Source organism: Microtus pennsylvanicus, chromosome 11 (genome assembly GCF_037038515.1).
Source record: "Microtus pennsylvanicus isolate mMicPen1 chromosome 11, mMicPen1.hap1, whole genome shotgun sequence".
Classification (NCBI taxonomy): domain Eukaryota; kingdom Metazoa; phylum Chordata; class Mammalia; order Rodentia; family Cricetidae; genus Microtus; species Microtus pennsylvanicus.
Window position 1 is genome coordinate 36549642 of NC_134589.1, and position 20281 is coordinate 36569922.

The window sequence follows — 20281 nt, forward strand, 5'->3', positions numbered from 1 at the left end:
TGAAACAGGAGCCAGTGCTTTTAATGGCTGAGCTATCTCTTCAGCTCCATGGAGAGAATGTTTCAGTTCTGGGGAGATTTCTGTTCGGTTAAAAAGGAAGATCAGGCTGGGCAGTGGTGGCGCGTGCCTTTTTAATCCCAGTACTTTGGAAGTTCTAGGACAGGCACCGAAGCTACAAAGAAACCTTGTTTCGAAAAAACAAAACAAAAAAGGAGGGCTCAAAAGTTCAAGGTTATTCTCAGTTACACAGTGCTCAAGGCCAGCCTGAACTAAGTGAGACCTATCTCTCTAAAGGAAAAATCTAGTTGTATAAATAGGCATTTAAACTAGGATGATATTGATTGTGTGTGTGTGTGTGTGTGTTGTACTGCTCAAAGACTCTTAGTTTGGGTTGTATTCCCACCCACACATACATACTATATAAGAGCAAGTGAGTGACTGGGAAGATGGTACATACCTAGTGTTTATTTTAAACACCCACTGCACAATTCTGGTTCATTCTGTTTCCTCTTGTAGGTTGTAGAGGAGCACGAAAGTGTGGAGCAGAGTCGGCGAGCACAGGCTGAGCCCATCAACCTGGACAGCTGTCTCCGTGCCTTCACCAGTGAGGAGGAGCTGGGAGAAAATGAGATGTACTATTGCTCCAAATGTAAAACTCACTGTTTGGCAACTAAGAAGCTGGACCTCTGGAGGCTTCCTCCAATTCTGGTATGTTAATAGCCTTACCTCTATGAGAGGAGTCTAGTGTAAATGAGAGAAGTCATTAAGTGGATTTTTGGGCTGGTTTTGAGTATAATTTACTTCGTAACTGTGTTTAAATCCTTTTTTTTTGCTTGGATGTGGTGGCACACACCTGTAGTTCCAGAATTTAGGAGGCTGAGACAGAATGGTCACCAAAAACTTAAGGACAGCTTAGGTAGCATAGTGAGTTCCAAGCCAACCTAGACTACAAAGTAAGACCTTGAGGTGGTGTATACCTTTAATCCCAACACTCAGGAGGCAGAGGCAGGTGGATCTCTGTGAATTCGAGGCCAGCCTGGTCTACAGAGCAAGTTCCAGGACAGTGAGGACTATTATTGAGAAACGCTCTCTGTCTTGGAAAACGAAAAGAGAAAAGGAGATTGGGAGCTGAAAAGATGGTTCAGTGGGCTTGAGTTGGTGTTCAATCCCAGGGAGATCTAACACCTCTAGCCTCCTCAGATACCTGTACAAACACTTGCTTGTAATCAAAAACAATCTCTTCTTTAAAAAAAGAATGGATGAAAGCCGGGCCATGGTTGTGCTCCCAGCACTCGGGAGGCAGAGGCAGGTGAATCCCTGTGAGTTCGAGGCCAGCCTGGTCTACAAGAGCTAGTTCCAGGACAGCCAGGGCTGTTACATAGGGAAACCCTGTCTCCAAAAACAAAAACAAAACAAAACAAAACAAAAAAAAGAATGAATGAATGAAAGAATGAGCTTTTCTGTGTAAGATTTTTTTGTTGAACAGAGAAATTAATCGTTCTAATTGAGCTTAGATCCTTGAAGGAGAGAAAGTGATGTAGGCCAGTAAATGAAGACTGGTGCAACTTGAGAAATACTGTAAATGGGTTGTACCTGGTGAATTGGAATTCCAAAAGAGAATGAAAGTCCTTCTAGCCCCATAAAAGAGAGAGTTTTAGGCTAGCCCGTATTTAGGCTGTAGGAAAGCAGCCACCACAGGAGCTTCCATGCCCTGTGAAGAGTTGAGTGGCTGTGCACACTACTGTGTGCTGTGGTGCAAGTATACCAGGGCACAGAGCTGTGCTCTCTCAGATTTGGTTGACTCTCCTGCCTCTGGTTGCCTATCAGCAGAGTTTATAAAGACATTAATTACAAGCCGGGCGGTGGTGGCGCACGCCTTTAATCCCAGCACTTGGGAGGCAGAGGCAGGCGGATCTTTGTGAGTTCGAGACCAGCCTGGTCTACAAGAGCTAGTTCCAGGACAGGCTCCAAAACCACAGAGAAACCCTGTCTCGAAAAACCAAAAAAAAAGAAAAGAAAAGACATTAATTACAAAAGCATTTTCTCACCAGACATAGAGGCCCACGTCTGTAATATCAGTGCTTGGGAGACTGAGATAGAAGGGTTACCATTTGTTCCAGGCCAGACTGCACACATGGTCACAGCAGTACTCCAGTCTTGGTACAAAATAACATCATAAGGTTTCTATTGCTGTGATGAAACACCATGACTTGGGGATGAAAGGGTTTATTTTATTTTATTTTGCTTATACTTCCATATCACAGTCCATCATCCAGGGAAGTCGAGGCAGGAACTCTTTTTTTTATTTTTTTATTTTTTGGTTTTTCAAGACAGGGTTTTCCTGTGGCTTTGGAGCCTGTCCTGGAACTAGCTCTGTAGATGAGGCTGGTCTCGAACGAGGCAGGAACTCTTGAGACTAGAAGAATACTGCTTACTAGCTTGCCTATAGCCAGATTTTCTGGCAGTTTTCTCAATTGAGAATGTATCTTCCGAAATGACTCTAATCTTGCATCAAAACTAGCTAGCATAGTGTGATGGTCAGAAGGGAACTGTGAAGTTGGGTCTCTTTTCACCTTTATTTGAGTTCTAGGGATCAAACTGAGATCGTCAGGCCTTATAGTAAGTCCTTTTACCCACCAACATGCCTCTTTATTTTTTGAAAACATAGCCTCTCACCAAACATGAACCATTTGGCTAGGCTGACTTGGGTCAGTGAACCCAGGGATCTGGGTGCTGGGGATCTGAACCTAATCCCTCATTCCTGCATAACACACATTTTAGTGACTAAGCCATCGCCACAACTAAGTGCTGGGATTTTTTTCTTTTGATACAGGGTTTTACTGTGTAGCTCTGGCTAGCCTGAAACTTGCTATATAGACCAGGCTGACCTCAAATTCACAGAGATCTATCTTCTCTGCCTCTGTAGTGCTGGGATCAAAAGTGTGCACCACCACAGCTGGCTCCAGTACTAGAATATTTTTTCTATGTATGGGCGTTTTTGCCTGTTGCATATGTGTCTGCACCACGTGCATCATGTGCATGCAGTGCCCTGAAGCCAGAAGCGGGCATTGAATCCTCTGAAAATGGTTTACCAAGGTCAACTACCGTGTAGGCACTGGGAACCAATCTGGATCTTCTTTAAGATTTCTCCAGCCCCGGGACTAGGATATTTTAGCAAAACTCTGATTTGTGTCATCATCCTACTACTCTAGAAAAGAAGTGTAGATTTTTCTTCCCCTGCTTATAGTAGTACACAAAAAATTGATAGCATTTATGAAGCTAACTCTAGAAATGAAACAGAAGGAAAGGAAGAAGCGGGCAGGGGCTGACTTGGGAACCTGGTAGGTAAGCAAGAGGGAATTTTTTTTTGTTTTTTTGTTTTGTTTTGTTTTGTTTTGTTTTTCGAGACAGGGTTTCACTGTAACCTGACTCTTGTAGACCAGACTGACCTCGAACTCACAGAGATCCGCCTGCCTCTGCCTCCTGAGTACTGGGATTAAAGAGGGAATTTTTTTAAAATATAAGGTGCAATTAACATGCTGTTAAATGCATAGCTTTTTGAATGTCAGGTTTGATGACTTTGTCAATTGCATATATGCATATAACCATCCTATAAAACAAGGAATAAAAGCATTTATTTAAAACTTAAATTTGGCCAGGCATAGTGGCATTCACCATAAGTCCCAGCACTTGGCAGGCACAAGCAGGTAGATCTCTGAGTTCAAAGTCAGCCCAGTCTACAGAGTGATGTCCAAGACAGCCAGGACAATGCAAAGAAACCTGTCTTGGAAAAAAAAAAGAAGAAAGAAAGAAAGAAAGAGAGAGAGAAAAGGAAAAAGAAAGAAAAAAGTATCAAATTTACATTTGAGATTTTATAACAATGTACAAATGTTACATATTCTTCAGAACCCTTAAATGTAATTGTTCCTACCTTTTCTTCTTCAGATTATTCACCTTAAACGATTTCAGTTTGTAAATGGACGGTGGATAAAATCACAGAAAATTGTTAAATTTCCTCGTGAAAGTTTTGACCCTAGTGCTTTTTTAGTACCAAGAGACCCAGCTCTTTGCCAGCATAAACCACTCACACCCCAGGGGGATGACATCTCTGAGCTAAGGATTTCAGGAGGAGATGTGAAGAAAATGGATGTCCAGAACTCAGCAGGGGAGGAGGATGTGCTCCTGAGCAAGAGCCCATCTTCACTCAGTGCAAATATCGCCAGTAGCCCCAAAGGTAAGGGCTTTCCCCCCCCCCCTCTCTCCCTCCCTCCTTCCCTCCCTCCCCATCTCTTTATTCCTTGTTATAGTCTTGCTTTGTAGCTTCAGCAGCCTCCATTCTGGAACAGTAATTTGTATTTCAGCTTTGTGACTTTTAGCACAAAATAGCCTCCTTAAATCTAGATTCTCTTTTGTCATTTGTAAAATGAAGAGAATATCAAGTTAGGGTAAGAGGATTTGAAATACCAGCAGTAGTAATATATTATTAGTGGTTGCATCTACAGTTTAAGCCAGCCTAGGTTACATACATTCTATCTTTGAAAATATAAATAAGAGCCAGCAAAATGGCTCAGTGGATAAAGATACTTAAATTCAGTCCCTAGTCTCACATGGTAGGAAGGAAGTGACCTCCTACAGGTTGTCCTCTGACTACACATAAGCACCATGGTATGCATGCCCACATAGATGTACACATATAAATGTAAATATATATGTATAGGAATAAGTAAATAGCTGTTATGGTATTTATGAAATCATAAAAAAGAAATCTATATGTTTCAGTACGAATGTAATTTTTTTAGTAAGTCTGATCTATAATTATTTGGATCTTGCAGGACCCACAGGTGAAGAACACTACGTATATATAATTCTTTTTACCGTGTTCCCACCAACTATAGAGCTAGCCCTGTGTTTGAGCTTTATTTTTGTTCTCTGAAAAATTTACAGTGCAGTCAGGGAAAATTTCATGAAGTTTAGATTAACCTTTTACCAATGAAATAGATGGTTGAGGCCACGCGGTGGTGGCGCATGCCTTTAATCTCAGTACTCAGAAGGCAAGGGCAGGAGAGCTAGGCTCCAAAGCTACAGTGAAAACTTGTCTTGGAAAAAAAAGAAAAGAAAAGAGACAGTTGATTATTGTGTAGCTTTAATTTCTCAGGATTTTTATATGTCTTCCCCCTTCCTTTTACTAGATATCCCAGGATTTCACACATGCGAAACAGTGCTTTACCACTTATTTTGAGGTAGCATCTTACTAAGTTTCCTATATTGAACTTGAATTTACTATTGCCCAGACTGGCCTCCTTTCAGTCCTCCTTGTGTCTCTTGAGCAGTTGGAGTTAGAGGCATGTTCCACCAAGCCTAACCCTCAGTTTTCATTTCTAACATGAAAAATACATACAGGTAAAATGTGTCTAAACATGTTCTAGATGTTCTAGAGGTCCTTGGTAATTTGTTTTTCTTTGTTTTGTTTTTGGCTTTTTGAAACAGGATCTTGCTATGATGGTACAAGTTGGCCTGGAACTCACAGTGTAGCCCAGGCTGGCTTTGAACTCAGAATCCTGTAATCAGATGTTTCTAACTTGCCTGCCAGTTCTCAAATAACCAACTCAGAGGTTGAATATGAATTATAAATGCTCACCCAATAGCTCAGGCTTACTACTAACCAGCTCATACATTTTAAGTTAACCCATATTCATTATTTATATTCTGCCATGTGGTGGTACCTTTATTAGCATGGCACATTCATCTCCTGCTCCCTCTGTGTCTGTCTGTTGACTCCAGACTCCACTCTCCTCCTTCCTATCATTCTCAGTTTGGTGTCCCTGCCTATACTTCCTTCCTGGATACTGGCCAGTCATTCTTTTATTAAATCAATTTGGGTAACAAATCTTTACAGCGTACAAGAGGATTTTTTTCACAACAGAATCCTTCTACTTGAGTTTCCTGAGTATCAAGACCACTCTCGGTCTAAGAATATATTTATAAAATTCATTGTTGGGCTGGAGAGATGGCTCGGAGGTTGAGAACACTGACTGTTCTTCCAGAGGTCATGAGTTCAATTCCCAGCAACCACATGGTGGCTCACAGCCATCTATAATAAGATCCGGTGCCCTTTTCTGGCCTGTAGGCAGACATGGAAACTAACTCTGTATACATAATAAATAAATATTAAAAAAAATATATCCCAGCACTCGGGAGGCAGAGACAGGCGGATCTCTGTGAGTTCGAGACCAGCCTGGTCTACAGAGCTAGTTCCAGGACAGGCTCCAAAGCCACAGAGAAACCCTGTCTCGAAAAACCAAAAAATAAATAAATAATAAAAAATAAAATTCATTGTTTTCAATTGAATATGACATAAATCACTTTTCTATGGTTTTGTGATTCCTACGATCTGTATGTACTCTACATACATTTTCATTGCTCCCTATTTTTTTAGTAACAGAACTGATAGAATGAATACATGCTAGATGTGTGTGTGTGGTATTTATTAGAATAACTTACAGGCTGTGATCCAACTAGTCTAATAATGGCTGTCTACCAATGAAAGGTCTAAAAATCAGTAGTTGTTCAGTTCACTAGTCTGGATGTCTCAGCTGGTCTTCAGTATATACCAGGATCCCAAAGACGTAGCTCTAATTTCAGTGAAAGAATAGATTTGCCATCAAGAGTGAGAGTCTACAGGCAAACAGTGAAAACTTTCTTTTTCTGTGTCCTTTGTATAGGCTGCCACCAGAAGGTGAGGCCCAGATTAGGTGGGTTTTACTACCTCAGTCAATCAGGATTTTGAGGCAGTGGTAATGGAGCATGCCTTTAATCCTAGCACTCTAGAGCAGAGACAGGTAGATCTCAGAGTTCTAGGTGAGCCTGGTCTACAAAGCAAATTTCAGGACAGCCAGGACTGCACAGAGAAACCCTGTCTCAAAACAAACAAACAAACAAAAACCAAATAAATGCTGGGTAGTGGTGGTGGCGCATGCCTTTAATCCCAGCTCTCAGGAAGCAGAGACAGGAGGATCTTTGAGTTTGAGGCCAGCCTCCTCTACAAAGCAAGTTCTGGGAGAGTCAAGGCTGTTTTTTGGGTTTGTTTTTTTTTTTGTTTTTTGTTTTATTTTGAGGAAGGGTTTCTTTGTAGCTTTGGAGCCTGTGCTGGAACTAGCTCTTGTAGACCAGGCTGTTCTGGAACTCACAGAGATCTGCCTCTGCCTCCCGAATGCTGGGATTAAAGGCATGCACCACCACCAAAAGGCAACAAAACCTTGGAAATCTGGATTAAAAGAGTTTATCTCTCCACCTCTCAAAAGATCTGACTTAGAAATGGGTCTTCCCACTTCAAATGATTTAATTAAGAAAATCTTCCCAGGTATACTCAATCACATGGGTTTTAGATAATTCCAGATGTAGTCACATTGACAGCCAAGAATAGCCATCATACGCTATGTAATAAAGTAATAAGGAGTGAGAGTAGGCGGTCAGCATTCCTTTTTGTTTTTTTCTTTCTGTCTTTCTTTTTTTTTCAAGACAAAGTTTCTATGTGTAGCCTTGGCTATCCTGGAACTCACTCTGTCCAGCAGGCTAGCCTCAAAAACAGAGATCCACCCGCCTCTGCCTTCCAAGTGAGCCCCCACCACTCAGCAGCATTCCTGTCTTTAGTTGGGAAGCTAATGTCAGTTAACATTTGGCTTCGAACTTACTTGTGGTATTTGGACCTAAATATCTTTCTATCTGTCTCTTTCACAGGTTCACCTTCTTCTTCAAGAAAAAGTGGAGCCAGCTGTCCCTCCAGCAAAAACAGCAGCCCTAACAGCAGCCCACGGACTTTGGGGAGGAGCAAAGGGAGGCTTCGTTTGCCTCAAATTGGCAGCAAAAATAAGTTGTCCAGTAGTAAGGAGAATTTAGATGCCAGCAAAGAGAATGGGACTGGGCAGACATGTGAACTGGCTGACACCTTGAGCCGAGGACATATTTTGGGAGGCAGCCAACCTGAGCTGGTCACTCCTCTGGATCATGAGAGCACTTTGGCTAATGGATTCCTTTATGAGCATGAGGCATGTGGCAATGGCTATAGTAATGGTCAGCTTGGAAATCATAGTGAAGAAGACAGCACTGATGACCAAAGAGAAGATACTCATAATAAACCTATTTATAATCTATATGCAATTTCGGTAAGTGACATATTATGTGGGTCTTAAAAAAAAACAGTCTAAGCTGGGCCTGTTGGTGCATGCTTTTAATCCAGTACTTGAAATGCAGAGGCAGGCAGATTTCTGAGTTCAAGGCTATCCTGGTCTACAGAGCAAGTTCTGGGACATAGCTGGGGCTGCACAGAGCAACCTTGTCTCAGGAAAAAAAAAAAGTTTAACTTTTTAGTGGTTTGTTCAGTTGTCCGGTTAACAAAGAAAGCTTGGCCTCCTGGATAGACTCCAAGCTCACAGTATGATTTAGAAGATGGCCATTTAATAAGTATAATTTGATTCAGAGGTTCAATTAATGCTATAATAAGTATTCCTAAGGAAATTTTGCTTTCTAAATAACTGATACAGGGCCAAACTTGATGGCAAGTGCCTCTAATCTTAGCATTTGAGACCTTGAAGCAAGAGTATTTTGAGTTTAAAGTCAACCTAGGATATATAGCAAGACATTGTCTTTATTCTTTTTGTTGTTGTTGTTGTTGTTTTTTCGAGACAGGGTTTCTTTGTGCCTGTTATGAAACTCGAACTGGCCTTGAACTCACAGAGATCCAACTGCCTCTTCTGGGATTAAAGCTGTGTGCCACCACTACCCGCTGACACTGTCTTTAAACACACACACATGAAGTGTGTATGTGTGTTAAGATTTTGTCTTTTAATAAAATTAGGTGATTGTACACATATTTTTCCTTACCACCTAAGTGGTCAGTGTTCTCCTGCTAAGATCTTAGCACTGTGCCCTGGCTAAGTACTGTTAATTACTAACATACCACCACTCTCTTCTCTCTTCAGTGCCATTCAGGAATTCTGGGTGGGGGCCATTATGTCACTTATGCCAAAAACCCAAACTGCAAGTGGTACTGTTACAATGACAGCAGCTGTAAGGTAAATATTCTCAATCTTTAAATGACAGAAACAGAACGCCAACAAACTCTGGCAATGTTATTGAAATAATAACCTTTCTGCTGAGTAGGAAATAATGTGTTTGTATGAAGGTCTCTACATAAGTAATGTTCAGTTTTAAGGAAGCAAAGGTATGATGGGAAAACTGGAGAAGAACTGAAAATGTGAATAGTGAACAAAGCAAAGGTGCTGGTTAATGAGAAATTCAATCTTTTAGCTTTGAATTGATCATGTCCTGTCTTCGGTGTGTGTCTCTCCATGCCTCACCCACATAGAACATCAAACCCAGCGTGGCACACATGTTGGAAAAGGCTTATACTACAGTCCTAAACTCTCCAATGCTGATTTTTTTTTGAGCTATTAGAATTTGATGGTGTTTGTCAGATATGGTGGCTACACCTTTGATGGCAGGAGGATCTGCAGATTAAAGTCGTGCTCCTCACTGAAAAGAGTTTAAGGCCAGTCTGGGCTGTGTGAGACTGTGTCCCAAAAGAAAACTCTTTCTCACCTACCTAATAAATTATTGTTATTATTGTTGTTGTTGTTATTTGATGAGGGTTAGGGCATTCATTTGCCTGTGGTTAGAATATTCTCCAAAACAGATACTGAAAATATAAGACTCACTTTCAGTGTAGGTGTAACATAGTTGATTCAAGTAATCAGAGTTAGTGAGAGTTGTTCTTCCTGTTAAAGAATTAAGGCTTTTCTTATCCTTTTAGGAACTTCACCCTGATGAAATCGACACCGACTCTGCCTACATTCTTTTCTATGAGCAGCAGGGGATAGACTGTGCACAATTTCTGCCAAAGATCGATGGCAAAAAGATGGCAGACACAAGCAGCATGGATGAAGACTTTGAATCCGACTACAAGAAGTACTGTGTGTTACAGTAAAGCGGCTGCTCTGGCCGCTAGGTGGGCTGCTGGAAGGGAGGTGATGCCTTGTAGGTGACATTTGGCAGAATCGTCACTGAAAAGCAGGCTAAGTGTAGTTATTTTATCCTGTGACCTGAAGCACAAAAATAAAAAGTCCTAATTAAAATAGCAGTCAACTTTAAGAATAGTACTAATTTTGTTTGAAGTCTCTCACAAGCTGTCCAGTGGAGGACTTTCAGGCAGATCCCACCATTAGCCTGTAAAGAAGAAGGTTTGGCACCAATCACCTGGGACCAATTAAGAATTTAATGTGCTTGTCCAGATAATGAACAAACTTGTAGTGAGTATAGAGTTTTCCAATAATCATAACAGGATGCTAAGGATTTCCTTAGAATCAAAGTAAAAAAAACAAAAGTTGAAATGTTGTCTGGGGACGACATGATATGCTACCTCCTTTTTCCTGAAGTTTCATTCCATTGTATTGACAAATGGAGAAAGCCAGGTCATGCAGGAGTGCAGATGACTCTCAGAGTGCAGACACAGGTTCTTCCTTTTTGGAACCATTTCCCTGTTCTTTCTGTGTCTTTTTCTTTGCTCTTTGTTGTTGTCAAGTTTATGTTTGGAACAGTGACTGTGGCAGAAGTTCTGGTGGTTGGTCTGAACCCACGCATCCCTGAGATCATGTGCCTTCCACCCAGTCTCAGTACAGAGGCCCCAGGAGAGGTCCAGCGCAGGTGGCCCTTCTGCCAAGGCTTCTTTAGGGTACTAGAGGAGTTCCCACAGGCGCACTGCTGGGTGTGGCTGCTGCCAGGGTTTGCACCATAGTCCCATGCATAAGTTGCACAAAGTGTTTCTAGGAAGGTATGCAAAAGCCAGCCATGTTTCCTGTTAGTGGTGGGGTTTTTTCTTTGTTTCTCATTTTGCACTTTATAAGAGAGAACACATGCAAACAAATTGTGCTTGTACTTTAATGGCTCTAAGGGCTATTAACTCCATCAGTGTGTAAAATTTAAAAACAAAAATATATCCAGCATTGATAGTTTGTAAGTATTGTACAAAGAAACTGCTGGGTTTAGGAAGCAAACCCTAGTTGTTTTCATTTCTGCCCCTCAGCTTTTTTTTTCTTTACTCACTTTTTTCCTAATTATTCAAAACTGGAACAAAAGTATAAATGTCATTTTTCTGGCATCATTTTTCTGTATTGTGTTTTAGTTTGTAGTCCAAGGAAATTCTCATCTTATTTTTGGTCTTTTAAAAATTTTGAGACCCTGGAAGCTGATTTTCATTGTTGTCAGATCCTATTCCCCTCCCTTCCTCGTGGTGCAGTTCGTGTCCTGACAGCTGAGCCCAGTGCTGAGACTGGTTTCAGTGCCCTGGGAAAGCTGTCGCAAGCAGCTGCCGAGGCTGACGTCCTTTCAGAAGGATGTACGGGAGAGGAAGTAATGGCCTGGAAGGAATATTGTAATGAAGTCACACAAAGTACATACTTCATAGATTCAAAGTTTTCATATATGAGATTGTCCACTCCTACCTGGACAAGTCCCGTGAAAAAGTAGAAGATTTTCAATAATTTCTTTACAGATATTTTAGTTGAGCAGGTAGCACAATCTACTAATGTTGTTTGATCTGTGTTTGTTATATTGGTTGTAATTAATTTTTTAAACTCGAGAACTAGCAGAAAATTTATTAAATTAACTATTAACTACATTTACCTTGTAAATTTCTGTATAAAACTTGTTGACAATGCACTGACTTTAGGAAGATGTTGATGTACATAGAGTGTAAATAAGATAGTGTTGATGTACTGAATATGAACTGTATAAAAAAGTATTGGTCGTTGTATATGGTGTGTACCTGTTTATCTGTAACTATTACCCAAACAAATTAAATACTGAAGATGTCCACATGTCGTTTTTCCCTGTACAAGTAAACACAAAGAGCCTGTTTCTTCAGCCTTTCTGTCTGTGATCCTCTTTAATTCTTCTGGGTGCACAATACCAATTCCACTTACAAAGAAGATGTTCCACCTTAGAGGGGGTAGAAACTGATGAGGTAGAAGGAGGCACTTGAACTAATTAGGTGAATTTTACTTAGATGTGGCTCACATTCACAGGTAAAGAGCTGGTACGAGAGGAGCCCTGTGGTAGTTTTCATATAACACACTGAAATGGCTCTAGTTGTGGGGACAAAGAGTAGGGCCTATTAGGGATATCCTGGGCTGTCTTTTTTCTTCATAAGATTTATTATCGACACTGGCGAGATGGCTCAGAGGATAAGAGCACTGGGTGTTCTTCCAGAAGTCCTGCGTTCAATTCCCACCAACCACATGTTGGCTCATAACAATCTGATGAGATCTGGTGCCCTCTTCTGTCACATAGGGATACATGCAGGCAGAATATTTTATATATAATAAATAAATCTTTTTTAAAAATTATTTTATCACCAGGCAGTGGTAACACACACCTTTTATCCCAGCATTCAGGAGACAGGGTCAGGTGGATCTCTGTGAGTTTGAGGCCAGCCTGGTCTACAGAGGGAGTCCCAGGACAACCAGGACTGTTATACAAAGAAAGCTTGTCTCGAAAAGCTTAAAAAGAAAAGTCATTTTATTTTTGCTTTTATCTCTGTGTCTGTCCGTAATGTCTAGTTGTCCAAGGAGGCAGAAAAGGTTGTTGACTTCCCTGGAGCTAGAGTTGAAGAGCCCATGGCAGAAATGCTGAAACCAAGCCCCAGATCCCCTGAAAGAAGTGCTTTTAACCACTGAGTCTTCATGCCAGCCCCATAAGATTTATGTTTAATGATATGTGTGTATGTGAGTATGCACATGCTTGAGTGCAGGTGCCCAGAGAGTCTAGAAGAGGGCATTGGATTCCCTGAAGCTGGAGTTGCCTGATATGGGTACTGAGAACCAGATGTCAGTCCTCTGCAAGACCCACAAGGATGCTTAACCACTGAACCATCTCTGCAGCTGTGCCTCTAGTCTTCCTGAGAGCTCTCCAAGGACGCCATTGGCACTCGGGAGGCAGAGGATCTCTGCGAGTTCCAGGCCAGCCTGGTCTATACAGTGAGTTCGAGGACAGCCAGGGCTACATAGAGAAACGCTGTCTCAAAAAAAAACTAAATAAACTTTCTTGAGAACTGAGTGTGGTGATGCCTTAGGCCCAGTACTTGAAAAGTTGAAATAGAGAGGATCTTTTGAGCCCTGGAGATACTTTGAGTTTATGTACAGGAGACATAAACTCAGACCTGTAGACAACAGATTGGAAATCTAAGATCTGACTGAGATGAGAAGCAGTGAAATTATTTTTCCTTTTTTTTATTGATTTTTATTGAGCTTTACATTTTTCTCTGCTCCCCTCCCTGCCTCTACCTTCCCCCCTTCAACCCTTCCCCGAAGATCCCCATGCTCCCAATTTACTCAGGAGATGTTGTCTTTTTCTACTTCTCATATAGATTAGATCTATGTAAATCTCTCTTAGTGTCCTCATTGTTGTCTAAGTTCTCTGGGATTGTGGTTTGTAGGCTGGCTTTCTTTGCTTTATGTTTAAAAACCACCTATGAGTGAGTACATGTGATAATTGTCTCTCTGTGTCTGGGTTACCTTACTCAAAATAATGTTTTCTAGCTCAATCCATTTTCCTGCAAAATTCAAGCTGTCGCTATTTCTTTCTGCTGTGTAGTACTCCATTGTATAAATGTACCACATTTTCCTTATCCATTCTTCAGTTGGTAGAGGAGGGGCATCTAGGTTGTTTCCAGGTTCCGGCTATGAACATAGTTGAGCACACATCCTTGTTGCACGATTGAGCATTCTTTGGATATATACCCAAAAGTGGTATTACTGGGTCTTGAGGAAGGTTGTTTCCTAATTTTCTGAGAAATCGCCACACTGACATCCAAAGGAGTTGTACCAGCTTGCATTCCCACCAGCAATGCGAAAGTGTTCCCTTTTCCCCACAACCTCTCCAGCATAAGTTGTCATCAGTGTTTTTGATCTTGGCCATTCTTACAGGTGTAAGATGGAATCTCAGAGTTGTTTTGATTTGCATTTCTCTCATGACTAAGGATGTTGAAAATTTCCTTAAGTGTCTTGCACCCATTTTAGATTCCTCTGTTGAGAGTTCTCTGTTTAGGTCTGTACTCCATTTTTTAAATGGATTATGTGATTTTTTTTTGGTGTCCAATTTCTTGAGTTCTTTGTATATTTTGGAGATCAGACCTCTGTCTGATGTGGGGTTAGTGAAGATCTTTTCCCATTCTGTGGGCTGTTGTTTTGTCTTGTTGACATGTCCTTTGCTTTACAGAAGCTTTTCAGTTTCAGGGGGTCCCATTTATTTTTTTTTTCATATTTACTTATTATGTGTACAGCATTCCTTCCATGTATGCCCACAAGCCAGAAGGGTTCACCAGGTCTCATTATAGATGGCTGTGAGCCACTATGTGGTTGCTGGGAATTGAACTCAGGACCTCTGGAAGAGTAGTCAGTGCTTTTAACCACTGAGCCATCTCTCCAGCCCCAGGAGGTCCCATTTATTAGTTGTTTCTCTCTGTGTCTGTGCTGCTGGGATTATGTTTTTTTAAATATTTTTATTTATTTATTATGTACACAACATTCTTTCCGTGTGTATGCCTGCAGACCAGAAGAGGGCACCAGACCTCACCACAGATGGCTGTGAGCCACCATGTGGTTGCTGGGAATTGAACTCAGGACCTTTGGAAGAGCAGGCAATGCTCCTACCCTCTGAGCCATCTCTCCAGCTCTGGGATTATATTTAGGAAGTGGTCTCCTGTGCCAATGCGTTCTAGTGTATTTCCCACTTTTCTCTTCTATAAGGTTCAGTGTGGTTGACTTTATGTTGAGGTCTTTGATCCATTCAGACTTGAGTTTTGTGCATAATGATAGCTATGGGTCTATTTTCATTCTTTTGTTTGTTTGTTTTTCGAGACAGGATTTCTCTGTAGCTTTGGAGTCTGTCCTGGAACTCACTCTATAGACCAGGCTGGCCTCGAACTCACAGAGATCCACCTGCCTCTGCCTCCTGAGTGCTGGGATTAAAGGCGTGCACCACCACCGCCCGACAATTTTCATTTTTCTATATGTTGATATCCAGTTATGCCAGCACCACTTGTTAAATATGCTTTCTTTTTTCCATTTGATATTTTTTGCTTCTTTGTCAAAAATCAGGTGTTTGAAGATGTGTGGATTGATCTTCTTGGTCTTCTATTCAGTTCCATTGGTCCTCCTGTCTGTTCTTATGCCAATACCAGGCTGTTTTCAGTACTATAGCTTTGTAGTAGAGTTTGAAGTCAGGGATTGTGATACCTCCAGAGAAGCAGTGGAATTTAAAATTCTGCATGTGTGTGTGTGTGTGTGTGTGTGTGTGTGTAAAAATCCCATCTGTTGTTGAAGAACACAGTCCTGTGTTAAATCTTTCCCTAAAAAAAAAAAAAATCAGAAATCCAGACATAGAAGATACTCCATTTAAAGTGAAAGGCTGGGTGTGGTGGCTAGCCAGCACTTAGGAGGCAGATGCAGGAGGATCACAGGTTTGAGGTTATATACAGCAAGTTCCATGACAGCCTAAGATATATAGAGAGAACCAAGTACTTGACCAGCACTTAGGAGGCCACAGTAAGCAGTTATCTGTGAGTTTAAGAAAAGTCTGGTTTACACAAGTGCCAGTCAGGCAAGGCTACAAAGTGAGCTCCTATCTTAAAAATAATATCAAAAACAAAAGTAAAACTTCCAGCTGGGCAGTGGTGGCACATGCCCTTAATTCCAGCACTCAGGAGGCAGAAGCAGGTGGATCTCTGTGAGTTTGAAGCCAGCTTAGTCTACAAAGTGAGTTCCAGGGCTACGCAGAGAAACCCTCGAAGAAAGCAAAATAAATAAGTAGAACTTCCTTGAAAACAGTGTGGTGACTGATACTCTAGGCCCCGTACTTGGAGAGTTGAAATGGCAAGAATCTTTTGAGCCCTGGAGTTCAAGACCCTAATCTCAAAGGCAATTTATGTGAAAGCCAGGTACAAGCCTTCTTGGAATTAGAAAGGGTATGAACTTTTTTTTTAATGGGGGTGTAGTGAGACAGGGTCTCTCTGCATAGCCCTGGCTGCCCTGGAACTTTCTGTGTAGACCAGGTTGTCCTCAAATTCACAGAGATCCATCTGCCTCTGCCTCCTGAGTGCTGAGATAAAGGTGTGCGCCACCACCGCCTTGACAGTTTATCAACTTTAATCCAGTCAGGGAAGAGTTCCCATTCTGGCTGTGCTGCTAGAATACTCATAGAATACTCATAAACAAGTCCCCTATAGACTCCGGGTCAAGTGCCATGAGAATTTTACTTTAGGGGCTAGAGAGGTGGCTCTGTGGTTTAGGGTGCTTTGAAATCAAGAAGACAGAGTTTAGATCCCAGCACCCACATGACACCTGACCTGCACTGGAACCACAGATGCCTGTACTTCCAGCTCCGAGAGCCAGCACCCTTGTCTGGCCTCTGCATGTGCACTAAGACGTACATTTATTGCAGAATTGACATGTCTTTACAGTGAGAAATTATTGCACTTAGAGGTTAATAAAGGGAAAGGTGCCCAGCCTGTCAATGCGTCAGCACCATGAGAGTCATCCACCGCTGTCCTATCCCTTCTGCGTCCACAGCCTTACAAGGTAGGGTACGTTAAATACACTTTCCAGGGGAACATCTTTTGCAACCAGTTTGCAACCGTCTGCAAATGGGTCATTTTTGGAAACCACGGCCCCAGGAAATGAGTCGTTGCTTCCACTCTGCCCTGGGAAGGATGACAGAGGCGCTACAGGTGCATCGCAAGAAGGGGTGACAGTAACTAACAAAGAGAAAATAGCTGCGAAGAGGTGTGGTTCCTATGACGTGTTGACTCAGAACACCCGACTGTCGACAGTGTACTTAGAGGAGAACTAAATGGAAAAGAAAAGCAAGCTCTCTGTGAGGGAAGGTCGGGATTATATCGTGGGAATCATAGCACGACAGGCAACGGTGGATGAGACACTCGTACAGGCTGTTAGGAACTGAGTTAAAGGCAACTGAGGGTACATCACTAAGCAGGAGCCCTGATCTGAAGGCCTTCAAACATCAGACCTCTTGTGGGATATTCACTTTGTGAAGATGTGTCACTGTGATTGGTTTAATAAAGAGCTGAATGACCAATAGCTAGGCAGGATTTCTGAGGAGAGAGGAAGAAGAATGTAGGCTTGTGAATTATGCAAGGGAGATGCCAATGAGACATGGAGGGAGTCAGGCAAAATGAAATAAAGGTAAAAAAGCTACATGGTAAAACATAGATTAATAGAGGCAGGTTAATTTAAGTTATTAGAGCTAGTAGGACAAGCCTAAGCTAAGGCCGAGCTTTCATAATAAGTCTCCATGTCATTATTTGTGAGTTAGTGTAGGTGAACGCGAATAGAGTAGTCCCACACTAACTCAGAATTGAGTATCATAAAAGTCTCTTTATTTAGGGGTAGATCACAGATCACAGTCCACTGCACAAGCCGGGGAACAGGAACCAAATCCAGCAGCAGTGGGGGGGGGGGCATGCAAGCAGTAGCAGGCACATTTTTTTGGTACCCAAGGCCACGCCCAACCTGATCCAGCATCTCAAAGCCCATTGACTGATGGAGGTTCCCCAGCACCTCCCCCTTTTGTCTAAAGAGAGTCCCAAACCCAATATAAAAAAAATACATTAAGAACAGATATCAAGTATAAAAATTGGAATTACAACCAGCATAAACAATATCAAGCAAGAAATATATGCTAAATGTTTTTATAATTATTCTATCCTAAGGAGTCTAAGTCTTGTATTAGAAATGGCTTGGCTAAGTCATGAGAGGAAAGTAACTACGATTATCTAGTCTTCAACTCCATCAAAGACCTGAGAAGGAAGACAATCTTACTTCAGTAGACAGGAAGTGCAATCAAGCAACTTCCAAAATGTGCAACAAATGACAGAGACAACTGGCAACCTGGGTAGTCAAAGTCTCATTTGCAACATTGGAGCAACCAACTTTGGCTAAGGCCTAGAGTAACTGACAATTTTCAGTGCAGGAAAAATTTTAAAACCATCTTACCTGTCTTGGGAAGGTTTGGCAGTCTTTTTCTTGTATCCTGCTTGTCCAGTCCGGCCACTGTGCATTTTGTCAGTGGTTGAGGCATGGGCAGTTCCTTGCCCAAAGGTCAGATTTGCCAAGAAGAAAACAAATGCCAACTGAGTGCTCAGCATTCTCTTGGGAATAGATTGGTGCTACCAGGAGCAGTCATGTCTCACGTCAACAGAACCCTAAATTATTTAAAGGACATGTTCTACAGTTCTTTGAAGTGGTTGAAGATTACCTATCTATGCAGAATACAGTCTCAATGTATCTGAAGAACCTGATTAGTCTAACAGTAAGTATGACAAACATGGATGGCTATTGACCTATAATACTTAATACGTGTATAGCTTAAAGACTAAGACTTCATATTAGAATATCAAACAGTCTTTAAACAGCTGTGCAGCAAATGAGGACAATGACCTTGAAATGTAACAATGTATAAGCATCTTGATCAGAGGTAGAAATGTATAGTGCAATATGATAAATATATCCTAACTGTATCAATATACAAAATGTCTTAAGCAGAGGTAGAAGCATGCATGCAAATAGGGCAAAATAACTTTGCATAGGTGTACAAATATTGTGAACAGAAATAGGAGCATATTCAATATAACAAATTGAATTTGTATCAATATACAAGAATCTATACAAATGTAAATTATCTATAAATAATATCTCGCAAGTATTTACTCTATTACTTACTATTATTATTAGTGTGAGTTAATCCACCTATTATTCCATCTAATTTCCCTTCTTTTTTTTTAATTAAAGGAGATCCCTGAGCCTACAAAATTTCCACCCCAACCCCCAACCCTATACCTATAAGTTGGCCAAAAGAAAAATCTGACTACACAGGAAGTTCAAATAAAGCTAGTTCACATTGCTGAGTATTTTGGTATGGCTAGGATATTGTTTCATATTTCATATGATTTGCATAAGGTCAGGGTACTTGATTATAAATTCTGTTTACTGTAATTTCCTTTCTTGTGTACAGTCTGCTTTTGCTGGTTTCTCTCTGTCTGTCAGTCTCTGCCTCTGTCTCTATCCCCCCATCTCTCTCTCTCCATTCCCCTCCCTCCTGTACTGGAGATGAAGCCCATGGCTTTGCACGTGCCACACAGCACTCTCACCACTGAGCCACACGTCCAGCCTTAGAATTTCTCTTCCGACAAGGCCAAGGGGAACTCGTGATTGAACACTAGGCTTGCAGTACTCCAGGAAGTCTTGAGTAAGTAGAGGCAAAGGGAAAATGGGTCAGACAAGAGGAAGGAAGAGCGAGAAAGGATGAAGGCATGCCAAGGAGAGGAGCCTGGGCACAGCCACGTGTGGCCCAGAAGGGTGCCTGGCTGGTGCGCGTGTCCATGCTTCTCAGCTTCTGTGATGCCTCATTCAGTGTCAGTCATTCCGTCTCCACGGCAGTGTCGCTGGCTGGATTGCTAAACTGCCGTGTCCTCTAAAATTGCAAATTAGCCAAGGAGAGAAGGACTTCCACATTGGAGAGCAGCAAGGAGCCTTCTGGAATGGAGAAGGAAACACACTTGTCTTCAGAGGCTGCTGAAGGTTCAGCTCTAGCTTGCTGTGAAAACCAGGCCATGCTCTGCACCTTGTGGAGCTGTATGAGGGGACAGGTCACTAACCTCTGCATCTCCTGCCCCTTGTAGAGGATGATGGTGTTGTGCTGGAGCATAGGTGTTCTATCTTTTATTTTGAAACAGTGTCAGGTCTGGATCCTTTTCTTCCATCTCATGACAGCTAAGGCAGATCAGGTGGGAAATGCTCAGGCTGATGAGCAAGTGGGAAGCCCTGCCCGAGCACAGCATCAAATGTCTTTAAAGCACCTTCCACCTACTAAGCATGCAAGAAGCCACTGGTGCGGGACTTCAGAAGTCCCCAAGGAGCTATCTCCCAGAGCTAGAATGACTCCCAGCAACACAACTCACGAAGCTCTCAAGAGAGGCCCGGCAAACACCTCGGCAATGTAATGGGTTTTGCAGAGGCCATTTTGCTACTCTAACTAGTTGTGGGCAAGAGAGGAAGAAAGCTGGGCAACCACAGAAAGGTCTGGCAAACACCTTGGCAACACTATGGGCTTTGCAGAGGCCATTTTGTTACTCTAATTAGTTGTGGGTGAGAAAGGAAGGAAGCTGGGCAACCAGGGTGAAACCATGGTTGAGTGTGAGCATGTAAGATCCTTT

The 20281-nt window shown here is 41.9% G+C and overlaps 1 protein-coding gene across 3 annotated transcripts in view; it reads left to right on the forward strand.

Annotated features, from left to right (window-relative positions):
- Usp32 (ubiquitin specific peptidase 32) overlaps positions 1-11916 on the forward strand; it is a 132663-nt gene extending 120747 nt beyond the window's left edge. For all 3 annotated transcript variants that reach the window (XM_075991249.1, XM_075991250.1, XM_075991251.1), the window contains 5 exons: positions 517-708; positions 3946-4234; positions 7738-8162; positions 8979-9071; positions 9809-11916. In XM_075991249.1, coding sequence (XP_075847364.1) covers positions 517-708; positions 3946-4234; positions 7738-8162; positions 8979-9071; positions 9809-9982 — 1173 coding nt within the window. In that variant the 3' untranslated portion in view covers positions 9983-11916. The remainder of the gene's footprint in view (positions 1-516; positions 709-3945; positions 4235-7737; positions 8163-8978; positions 9072-9808) is intronic.
- The last annotated feature ends 8365 nt before the right edge of the window (positions 11917-20281 follow it).